A 13120-nucleotide genomic window follows, 5' to 3' on the forward strand; every position below is an offset into this window, starting at 1 on the left:
CATGAGAGGATTCTGAACACCTGATTTCACTTTGTTCACGGTGGAATTTTGGGGAAGTTTAGCGTCAGGACTTTCAATGAAACCTTTTACATTTTCAAATATTTTTAAAGCTCTGTCTACACAATCAGCATTTTCCACCCATCGAACTTCACAAAAATTTTTGGGAAACAGAATTTCCTCTTAATTTTCACTGTTTTTACAAAATGAGGCGCAAACGCCTCTTCGGGCTGGTGATTCACTGAATAAGTAATAAAGACTTCGTAAAAACTTGCCGAGGTTCTATTCAACCATTAAATGTCCCCTTAAAAGAGCATCGAGTACACATGCAAACCACAGGATCCAATCTAGAAGTTTGATTTCACTTCCCTGTATCTATATTTCAGTTTGTAGAGAAGTTAGAAACTTTCAATTGGCATTGAATCCATCTATGTTTATTTGGAATATCTTGCTCAAATCAGAACCCTCTGGCGAAGCTTCTTTAAATTTCAACATCAAATCACTTGCAGTTGCCCTATATATATATATATATATATATATATATATATATATAAAGGTCAAGTACCTTGTTGTAACACTATATTCAATTTGATCAAAATATCGCACATGTAGGTACATTTGACCTTTCCCAGCAATTTTGTTAAACCACTCGTCAAACGCAACAACAAAATATTCACATTTTCCCAAACTGTGTGTAAAATTTTTTTCTGCATAAATGGCGCAATACCATAACTTATAGTGTAGCTACATTTAATAGCCCCATGTGAAAATTGTTACTGTCTGGAAACAATCTGAAAACGACGGCCACACGAATTTTACAATTTTACACGAATTGTAACTAATTTTGCAATTGAAAAAACAAACAAAAATTCATATTTTACTTAAAAAATATTACAAATTACCACCTGAATTTCAGGATATAATATATTAAATCTTCGATCGAAGCTCCAAGTTATGTACAAAAAAGTACCCAAAATGCTTCCTGAGAGAGAGTGCAAACAACAGTGTCTGTTACAGCACATTGGAGCTTGTTTTGTCCTCAGTTTTCTTCATTGGGCATCGGCATTTAAATTTTCACATATTCTTATTAAAAAAAAAAAAAAAAAGTCTATTACCGTTTGAAAAAGAATACAGTAGTAGCAAATAACTCTCATTTACTTAACTGTACTTCTACACTGTTATGTTCCCAACAGAAAGAAATGCCACCATTTATAACGTAAAGTGTACTTTATTTGTAGTGCCTCTTTCAAGAAATAATGACTGAATTATTGGCTTCTCTTAACGAATAGGTAAGACGGACAATAGTTTCATTTCCTGAGAAAAATCTCCAATTTTCCTTGATTTCCAGGTTTTACAGGTTAAGTACCATTTTCCCTGACATTTGTCCTTCATTTCATTTTCCCTGACTTTTCCCTGTTTTCCAGATTTGTAAAGACCCTGCAATAAGTGTGTTTTGCAGGCACATTTGTATCTCAAAAGCTTTGTAAGACAATACAAGAAAATTACACAGTTTGACTACTACTACTAACCAAACCAAACCACTTGGCGTAGCAGTCCATTTTATAAGCCTAAGCCTGCTCCAGTGCCATCTGCTAGCGACCGGCTGAACTATGTCCAGCCTAGTGGCGAGCACGGAGTCAGCACGCTGCGACGCCTTGTCTTTAACAGACGCATCAGGATCTTTCTAGACCTACTGGCCGTCATGTCTTCTCTTCACGTGACTCTCCATTTTATCTCACGACTCCGGGTGGACACTGAAAATTGGGAAGCACCGGCCGGGATCGAACCTGGGACTACGCGTACGAGAGTTCAACATTGTAACCACTAGACTACGGTGCCCCTACTACTACTGTTATTATTATCATATTACTATTAACCTCTACCGCTGGTCCAATGGCGCAAGGGGTCCCGGGTTCGATTTCTGGTGGGAGAGCCTTGAAAACTTGTTCGAATTCCACCTTTACTTGTAGATCCAAGTATCGTATAGAAGGGTCGTTCAAGGTTGATCGGGATTTTCGTACGTAAATAATCAATAAATAGTTGGATCATGATGAAACTTGCGAGTGACCTTCCTGAGAATGTATTCCTTCTTGAGTAACTAGTGCCCTGCATGACGTATTTGGCGCAGCCGCCCGGCAAGTAGTGTGTCTGTGGTTGTGGAACAGCGATGTGTAATTAAATTTTTTGTAAAGGAGAAAGTTAAACCAGCTGAGATTTTCAGAAGATTGCAAGCACAGTATGGTGAACAAACGACGTCACGGACAAGAGTGTACGAATGGTCTGAACAGTTTCGCGAAGGACGGGAGCTGGTGACAAATGACGCGCATGGACACATTCACCTGACTGCAGTCACACCGTGTTGAGCAAATGACTCTTGGGAACCGGCGAGTAACAGTGCGGGATATCGCTGCCGAGGTGAATATCAGTGTCGGGAGGGTTGAGACAATCATTCATGACAACTTACGCTTCCGCAAAATCTGTGCTATAACGACTTATCAAAAAAGATAGTCGTCAACCTGGTTCGGCTTATTAAGATATATAAGTCTCGAGTGGTAGTAATCTTTAATAATTATATACTATCGTTCTCACCTTTTTATATGAATAATAACGTTGATACACAGTGCAACAAAGAATGGTTTATTAGTTGATATATTTTTATAATATATTTTCCTAAACATTGACAAGCACCGAAACTTGCTGACACGGTATCCATAAACATGTACATAGCAACCACACTATCCCATAATAATATCTTACATATCTCAAAAACATTCTTCTTCTGTTATTATTAAATTAACATTCTATGAAGCATGGTGCATATGTATGAGCACCTTCTGCCCAAGGTACAGGTTAATATTAATCAATCCAAAGTATTTTGTTATATAAAATGTCGCCCGACAAATGGACTGAATATAAAAGTCATAAGCGAGTTTGACTTTTATGTTCAAGAACCACTGGTCCGGTTACAATAGTGTTCTTACATGCATATGTCCATCACATTTTGATTGCACCTTGAATATCTCTTCATTATATTTCACATATACATTAAACAAATCTTTCATTTTATCAATATTTATCTTTAATTACATTAATTATATTTTATTTTATTATTATACAATATATTATTAATACATTTCCTTATTAAAATATCGTCGCTTATTTAATTAATCGTCGACGGGTGCGATTTCGAAAAAATGCAAAGGACAAACGTGTTACAAATAATATTAATCTTTACGGGCGCATAAAATAACAAATAAGTCGGATGTTGTATTAAAAGGTATACATAGTAGCACTAAGATGTTATAATGAAGAAGAATTTCTTTCAAGGTAGTCGTTGGATAATTGATTTTATAGAAGAGAGCTTCTTTTTAACATAATCTTTGATAATTAAGTTTTCAACACAAATCAATCTAATATAATTAATCTTTGCTTTTAATTAATTATAAATCGAATTATAATTCCTCATATTAACAAGAAAGAATAAAAAAAATCATTTGAAAATTAATTTTCCAGTCTACCTAAAACTCTATTTAAGCATTTCAAGTAATTTTAAGAATCGTTTTCATTATTGATATTAACACATAAACTTAAAATGAAAATTTACAGAAATATCCAACGAACATGAATTTAACCTAATTTCAGTAACGGTAATCAGGTTACATTCGAACTTGCATACGGTTCTAATAAAGTACATTGTACAGCACAGTCATGATTACGACACGTATTACTGTTATGTACATTACTTACTTCAATACCTGGATCTTGATGTGAAGTGTCATCTCTTGACCACCAATTACGTCTATTCATGTAATTTGTCGTATTTCTGGAATTTCGCCAAATGTTTCGTCTATTTTGCAACCTATTTCGATTAGGGGATCTGACATAATTATTGTTGTGTTTGGTTAGATTAGGTTGATTCCCTACATAGCTTTGCCTATATTGTTCGTTTTGATTGCTAGAATTTACTTGGCTTGGGTTGTATTCCGTACCGTTCACACTTCGGATATTTAGATTCCGAACAGGTACACGATGATCTGAATTAGTCTTATTTTTACCCACTTCTGCTTGTTGATTCAAAGCATGGTATTGAGCTTCATAACATTGTACGAGCATTAACAAATGATTGAAACTCATACACTGTGTAGAAAACAATATCTGTTGTAACTTAAATGGGAGCAAATTTCGAATGGATGCTATTATTCTAGATTCTGATTGCAATGGATTTACAACTTTTAATTCGTTGTAGGTATTTACAACAAACTCGACAACAGATTTGTGCAAACGAGGATTGAAATGTTGATTTCTAAGGGTGGCATCTCTATTTGCCAGCAAAAAGTCATTTTCATAATTTGCAATCAATGCCGCTTTGAATTCCTCATATGTACTAATGTGATCACGTATTGCTTTAAACCATAAGGAACAAGGTGGGAGTAATACATGGGGTATTAATTTCATATATTGTGATCGATCGATAGACATTATATTACATTCGTCTTGGAATTTCTCTAAGAAAGAAGTAGCATTCTCATTACACTTACCACTGAATTTGCTCATAGCTCTAATTTCACTCATTTTAACACTTAATTTTACCTTCTTTCTATCGTTCCGTGTACTTGTCGAGTGGTAATTTCTATCCATAACGTGCTGCGTCGACACACCATCTATGTTTCGCCCATCTGTACTCTTCGGATAATTTTCTTCTAATAGAATATCCTCATCAGACCCCGGCGAAGGCGAGTTTATCTCTGTTGAGTGAGGAAACTCCAAGCGCTCACTACCCAAGTTATTACGATAAATGTTGTCTTTAGACTGTAACGTTCTAATCTCTTCCTGTATAGTAGCTAATAATTGCGTATTCGCACGTATGTTGTTAGAATTGTTGATGACCTGGATCTTTTGCTGTTTAACGGAAGATTCTATTACTTCTAAATCTTTTTTTACAGCACTGATTTCTTGGTTTTGGTGATTGTGCTTTTCCTGACAATCATCGGATATTCTTTTTAACTTTTCCTCAAACTGTGAGGATATATCATTCACCACCTGGACAATTGTCTGTTTCATTTCATCTGATTTCTGTTCTATCCGTTCTATCCGTCTACCTAATTCCTCATATTGTTTGTTATATTCGTCGAATTTCTGTTCCATGGTCTGGTTAGATTCGTTAAGCTTCTGTTCCATGGTCTGCTTTAATTCTTCATTTTGCTTGTTAGATTCGTTGAACTTCTGCTCCATGGTTTGGTTAGATTCGTTGAACTTCTGCTCCATGGTTTGGTTAGATTCGTTGAACTTCTGCTCCATGGTTTGGTTAGATTCGTTGAACTTCTGCTCCATGGTCTGCTTTAATTCTTCATTTTGCTTGTTAGATTCGTTGAACTTCTGCTCCATGGTCTGCTTTAGCTCAGTAGACATCTGAATCAATTGTCGCTGTAGAGCGAACAAGATTCGGTCCTCCGATGGCAATCCTGATGTTATACTAGTTTCAACATTGTCACTAATACTTGATTCACGCTGCATTGTTTCTTTGTCCATTTTTCTTATAATTACTTTACCACTTCGCAATAAGGTCAAATTCGTATTCATTCACTTGATTATAAAAGTAAATTCACCCTTACTTTTGCTTCGGGACGTGAATTTACAGTCGTTCCCGGGTTTCGGCACCAAAATTTTTATAACGACTTATCAAAAAAGATAGTCGTCAACCTGGTTCGGCTTATTAAGATATATAAGTCTCGAGTGGTAGTAATCTTTAATAATTATATACTATCGTTCTCACCTTTTTATATGAATAATAACGTTGATACACAGTGCAACAAAGAATGGTTTATTAGTTGATATATTTTTATAATATATTTTCCTAAACATTGACAAGCACCGAAACTTGCTGACACGGTATCCATAAACATGTACATAGCAACCACACTATCCCATAATAATATCTTACATATCTCAAAAACATTCTTCTTCTGTTATTATTAAATTAACATTCTATGAAGCATGGTGCATATGTATGAGCACCTTCTGCCCAAGGTACAGGTTAATATTAATCAATCCAAAGTATTTTGTTATAGTGCAAGGTGGGTTCCCCGCCAGCTGACACTTGATCAAAAGTGGACACGCATGACAGTCTGTGAACAGCCGAAATGCGCTGGGAAGTTCTGCCCCATCCCCCCTACAGTCCAGATTTAGCCCCTAGTGACTATCATTTGTTTGCACCCCTTAAAGACCATCTGGGAGGGAAGAAATTTACGAAAGATGAACGATGTCTTCTAGGGGGTACAACAACAACCAAGTTCTTTCTACGCCAAATGAATCAGGAAGCTGCCACAACGATGGCAACAGTGTCTCGACGCACATGGAGAATACTCTGAAAAGCTGACATAAGTTTGGTGCTTCTTGTGTTATCTGTTTCCTCTGAAGAAATAAAAGTCCCGGTCAACCTTGAACGACCCTTGTATATAGCCTAGATATTGAAAGGGACACTAAACTCCGAAATAACCAATCAACGACTGTATGAACATGTATAATTTTTATCTATCCATGTCACTCCTGGTGTTTATCTTTTCCTTACTAGGAAGAACTGTTCGAGGATAGTTACATATTACATATTACAACCACATATTACAACTACTCCGCTTTATCATGAGAAATTATCTGGAAGCTCCACCAGTGTTGTACAAACTCCTTCCTTGGTTGACCATTTTAAAACTTCTCACTTGACTTGTAAAACGTAACAGGTGAGACTCCGGGCAGGTTTCATGAACCCACGGGCTGTGTGAATATTTGGAGTTAAAAAGGGAAATTGAAGATCGAAAAACTTGGTCCAAACCAAAACCTAAGAAAGACAAAAGCATTAGATTCACGATCTGCCGACAGGCAGAATAATAATATACGTAATTATACGTCCACAAACCAATGTAAAAATTCATTAACAGTAATGTACTGATGATGACAAGGCATAATCGAAACGTATACGATTAAAATAATAAAACAGGTGCTTAAATGAGTTTATGAGTATTTCATTACATAAAAATATGTTAATATTGGACTAACCTCAGAATGCGTCGTATTATTAAATTACCGAACGGTTTCGTTAGGCTCCTGAATCATGTTTGGTGGTTAGATCAAAACCCCTCAACTGTCAATCTATCTCATGGCACTGACTTCGACTTCTTAAAATTTTACCGGTATCATTGACTCAATTAACATTTCTTGAAAGAGGAATTCAGATGAAAAAATACTTCCTACTATATATGATTAATTTTTGAACATTATTTTTAACGAACTGCTCATTATATTATAAAAGACATTGGTGGAAGTGAATTTTTTTTTTTTTTTTTTTTTTATTTTGAAAATCGTAGTAAGAAATGCGCATTAATTCGTTGTAAATTTAGAAACCGTTTCATAATTTAATATTACAACCCATTTTGTTGACAGTACTATGTTGATAGTACTATATTTAGTTATGCATTAATTCATTTCTGTAAGTAAATATATAAATACACGTATGTCTCCATCAGTAGCTGATTTACTACGATTTTCTTTCTTCGATTCTTCGCAAGGATCAGATGATCGGTGATAGTAATGGAAATTTTAAGATGTACATAAATACATATCAACACAAATGAAAAATTTACACGGTAAATTTTAAAACAATATTACGTAAAACAACAGATAGTTTTTTTTCGACAAGTAAAATTCACATCAATTGTCTGTATATTTGATTTTTGCCTTTTTATCGTGAAGGAAAGCTTGAGATTTGGCTCAAAATATATATGTTGGTTGATGTAATGTTATTACAAAGTCAACGTGATAAATTCTCCATTTTTATTCAGTTCTCTTCTACCCAGGAATGCTTTCCAACTCTAAATGAGTTTTAAATATTCTGAAAGCGAATTTAGATAGCCCTTCCAAACTTGTAACATATCCTAAAGTTGTAGCTGCCAATGGGCATAAATAATGAAATTATGGCACAATAAAAAATTGAGAAAAGTCAACCTAAACAACAGTAAAATCTTGAGATAAATTCAAATGTATTTCAGCAAGCTATAAGAAATTTTGGAATCGTTATATAATACATACTATAGAGATTATCCAAAAGAGTTACCATCAGTGTTGTAAGTACTGCAATGTTGCCAACTCTGTATACATTCTTTTATTTTCAAATAGCACTACGTCATGTCACTACATATATAACATAACTGGATAACTGTGAATAAAAATAGATGTCTAATGCGTATCAGCGTTGCAGACAGTTATTTGAAGAGATCGACTGCTACAGCTTTGATCCATAGATTGCAACATAAACTAGAAAAAACAAGGTTTCTAAGGAAAATAGTTCAAAATAGAATTATCCTAACCAAGTACAAAAATATGTACACTGTGCTGTCCGAATGTAAAATTACTTGCAATAATTCTGTCAAAAATATTCCAAACCGAATAGTTTCCCAATTAATATTGAAATATTTCAAGCATACGAAAAAATAATATTATAGTGAATTAAACCAAATAATCATCAAATAACCTAGCCATGAAGACAGAATGAGGTGAAAATCATTAATATGAATTACATTTATCATTTCTCGGTGTAGCTTTTTGTTGTTATTTGGTTCGTTCTGCCATACGGGAAAAGTATTATTTGAGAATAATAGAAAACTTCATATGCATGCGATATATCGTTAAATATTAACATCAAACAAATAACCTTAAAATAATAACTTTGTTACATTATTACACGTAAAGATAATGTATGTGTAAATTTAGAATAAAGTACAAAACAAAATACATCCTCACAGTAAGAACGACACATTAGTGTGTTCAAATGAAAAAGTTAACAATATCCAGAAACGTTACGTACATTCGTAGGTGTCAAATAGTAAAGCAATTCATCAATGAAGTCTGGAATAATACAGGTAAGTGATTGAGAAGAAGATTGGATGTAAACTAAAGCATCAACTTTCTTTTACGTTCATACACTTTATATGAAATTTCTTTAATGGGAATTAGTCGGTAATATGTTTCAAGGTGCATTTATTGTCGGATTGAAACCCCTACATCTAATAACAGTATGGCGGCAATGGAACTCTCAGAATGTGTCAGTTTTTGTATATTGAAGTCTTTTGGCAGGTTTTGTTCCTAAATGTCTGCATTGCATTGTCCAGTTCAGGAGAAGGAGACATCTCGGGAAGAGAGAGTAGGAATGCGATGTTATGATCTCTGAATGATCCATATCTGCAATGGTTTGTATCATGCTACAACCGAATTATTGTCACAAGTGTGCTATAACCCAATTTCAAGAAGGTTGATAAATTGGTATAACTGTTCAGATTATGTAAATTTGTATATAAAAAGAGGGACAAGGATTTTGCCTTTAATATAACCTCACAAAAAGTTACTGATTGCGATTGGATTTTGTGAGGTCAACACGAATACGTTACTGCCAATCCTGTGATGAAGATATGTATTGAAGCTTTTTAATAATAAAACAAGTAGCATATACAGGATTAATTTTCTAACAACATATACAGGAGTAACAATGCTAATGTAAACTCTTTTGTTTTTCGAAAGAAAGAAACATTATGATTTTGAGTGTAGTCTCTGGTCATTAGCAAATTACAGTATGTAATACCGATTGAAATTGTCCACTGATTAGTAAGCACCTTGAAAATAGTTGTATTTTCGAAATTTTGATTTCTAATTTCAAGTTCAGTTCTTCAGGAAGCTAATCACGTCTTAACCACTGAATCGACAGTATATATTATAGGCTAAGAAGCACAACTTCTTCAGATTTATATGTATAATAATTGATTCATTTGAAACTAATATTTTAATGCTCATTCATGTCCAAGTGGTTAATGCCGGTGTTTTCTGTGTGCATGGATCCAGGTTTTGTATCTAGTGAAGTACTGATTAAAAAAAAAAAAAAAAAAAAAAAAAAAAAAAAGTCCAAAAGGTCGTTTCAGGTTCAATGTAACGAATTTGGTACCCTTCCCAGCTTAAAAAATAGCGCGACGTCATCGACGGTTGAGCTTGATTTGTAAGTCCTGTCTGTCAACTATCACTAGGATCTCAGTTTCCACTGAAGAAAACCTTAGTGTAGCACACTAATCAAATCTGTTCTATTCCCCTAAACGAACTTTCCAAAAATCATCGTGTTTACAGCTGTCGACGGCCCAACGCTCATTTGATCAACAGGAACCCAGAAATGAGATGAAAAGTGTATCAGAGGATTTCACAGGAATGTCTGACAAACGAATTATATTACTTTCCGTTTCAGGTGCCATCCGCTCAATATACGTACATCACCGCTCACTTTCCCGTATGGCTGGATGCCTTGTACTGGTGGATGACAACGCGAGGGTGTTGCTGCCATATAGGGATGAAATATGGCGGTATAGTGACCCCAAAACAATAATCTGGTGATAAACTGCATTGATTTTAGCCTTCTTGTCTACTTTGAGTAGCGTTAAGTTTGCCATTATGGCAATATCTATTACAGAAACGACCATAAAACCGTGTGAAAATCTTTCCCCACATTCACGTACACAATTTCAGAATGAAGTGGACTATAACAGAATCCCTCTGGACAACTTTCTGCGGCATTTCATCTTAATTTCCTCGTGCAGTTGGCTCCATAGATTAGCATAATATTCGCCGGGGATACTAGTGTTCCAAGGTAGGTAATACACCAACCATCTTTGCCCCCAAAAAACTGAAGTTTTGACCTTTGCTGATTTCTGGGTGTGAAAGTTCATGGACTGTCCTTGATCTCAAGATAATGTTTCATCCTCAGTGACTAACTTTAAAAAAAAAAAAAATAAATAAATAAATAAATAAAATGAAATTAAATAGAAAAAAACTAAGCTCTAGCCTCAAAATGGGTCAAAACTGCCTTAGATGCTTCAACTCGCTCCTTCTGATAACATGTACAGACATTTCGACATCAAGTTTGCACATGTCCAGTATAATGTTGATAATGAACCCAACAAGCACCCGAGAGAATTTCAGTATCTCGGCTAATCTTCTGTTCTCAAGGATTAGTGCATGGACAGCATCATATATTGCCGGTAGGTTGAGTTTGGTGGGTGCCATTGCAGGGCTCCTCTTCAATAGTGACATAGCCAATCTTGAAACTAGCTTTCCAGGTTCTGAAAGTGCTGCAGGAAGGACAATAGCCCTCTAATGTTTGTGACATCTCAGTGTGAATGTCCTTTGCATACTTCCTGGAGAAACAAAAACTTCATGATAGTCCAACACTCCAAACTGTGAAACTTTCTTGAGCCTTCACCATCACTACTTCAAGTATTAAAATAAGAAGAATCAAAATACATCTATATTTGCTCCATCACATACTAAGATACTGAAAGCTTTCATATGAAACTACACTGAAGGTTTTAAGTGGACGTGAGAGGAATAAAGCCAGAATCATTTCAGTATTATCAGTTATTATTGTAGTCTACATTCCTTACCATTTCCCAACAATGGATGACGAATTTTCAGATCCTTTGGAATCTTCCATCCTTTATTTTTGGGTAGTACGACTGGTTCACCTTCCGGAACTGACACCGTTTTTGAGAGACGAATATGACCCTCTAAAGGCATGGTGACTGAAAAAAGAAAGTGATTGTTTCAGAATGTATATGCGTACAATTATGATAAAATAATTTATCTCCTGCTATCGAAATCTATATTGTTCACAGTTTCCCTACAGTTTCACAGTTATCTACATTATTTTTCCTCTTTCTTGCTTGTTTCTACTTAATGTAGGGAGACTATAACGTCCAAAACCACCTAGGAAACGAATAGCACATTATCTTAATGCAAAATATGCTTCATATGTCCTCAAATATTTTACCACATTTCTTTGAATTCTTTTCAGCAACATAAGGTTCAGATTTTGGACTATAGGCCAAGCAATTCCTATGATTTTACAATTTCTGAAATAAAGTCCATGCAGCTTATATTAGATCAGGAAATACTAGGATACCCATTCCAAACGTCCCATCTTCATATACGACGTCAGAAAAACACCATCCAACCAGTATCGTACAATTCATAATGAGCTAGCTCTAAACTTTATATCCACTCTATAGTTGCTCTATTAACGAAGAAAGAAAAAACTTTGACTATTAAAGGCCACAAATTTATATTCATTTAATGAAGATTGGTAAATATTTTGATATTCCTTGTGAGTGTATGTATTTTCTGTATTGGCCCAGCATCGTGAGACAATTGGGGAGCTTCTTGAATTAAGAGTAGAATTCGGTCTAGAAAGCAAGAAACGGTTGGTGTGCTTACTATTAACTAAAAACAGTATAGCCGGCCATAGTTCAGGAATATTTTTTATGTTGAGTAGATATACATTAACTGAAATGCTCGTCTCTCACAGGTAAAATAAGTTTATGAAAATATTTGAACACTCTTCTTCCTCTTGAGATATGCATTTTAATGAAAATGACATGATAAAAAACTGGCCCAAGCCAAGTGCTATGACTGAGCCGTTTTGTCGTAATGACAGAGAAAGAGATAATGTCCATTTGAATATGGAGAAAGAAATTATGGATATTGCTTCTTACTCCTCTTAAAAGATGAATCTTCGAAAATGTGGAGACACGTGTTCTCTTATTCTTCATTAGTTTATATATACGTATATCGAATTTTATTTAATTAGTTTATATACAAATCGCATTTTCTCTCCCTAACTTGAAGGGCTTCTGAGATACTCTGTTTCTGGGATAAATTTTGAACCCTCCGTAGGGTACGCGCTTTATTCGGTGACATGAGAAATACTCTGTTCGAGATAGGTACTAATCACGTTCGAAAATTCATATCAAAAGGTTCGACTGTTTTCCTGTGATGCGACCATAAACAAGATAACTTTCTTAGTTATTTATAGAAGATATCCAGTATAGTGGGAAGTAAACAGGTACACCAAAGCCTAAGTTGACTAACCTTGGTTCAAAAAACAGTAATAATACATGATTATAGACTGAAAAAATGATGTCGCCATTTCCTCTCCGTTATCATGGTGATCGTCATGCTTTCTTTCTATACAATTCGTGAAAAGAAAGGTGTATTCTGAAGTATAGTATTAACAAGGAGATGACTGCAAAATTGTTCACAATTT

The 13120-nt window shown here is 34.9% G+C and overlaps 1 protein-coding gene across 1 annotated transcript in view; it reads right to left on the bottom strand.

Moving 5' to 3' along the window:
• Positions 1–13120, bottom strand: part of LOC145673185 (uncharacterized) — a 29424-nt gene that overhangs the window by 2470 nt on the left and 13834 nt on the right. The window contains exon 4 of the mRNA XM_081742651.1: positions 11463–11600. Coding sequence (XP_081598777.1) covers positions 11463–11600 — 138 coding nt within the window. The remainder of the gene's footprint in view (positions 1–11462; positions 11601–13120) is intronic.

This window comes from Thermobia domestica, chromosome 16, assembly GCF_964235325.1.
Source record: "Thermobia domestica chromosome 16, izTheDome1.hap1.1, whole genome shotgun sequence".
NCBI lineage: Eukaryota > Metazoa > Arthropoda > Insecta > Zygentoma > Lepismatidae > Thermobia > Thermobia domestica.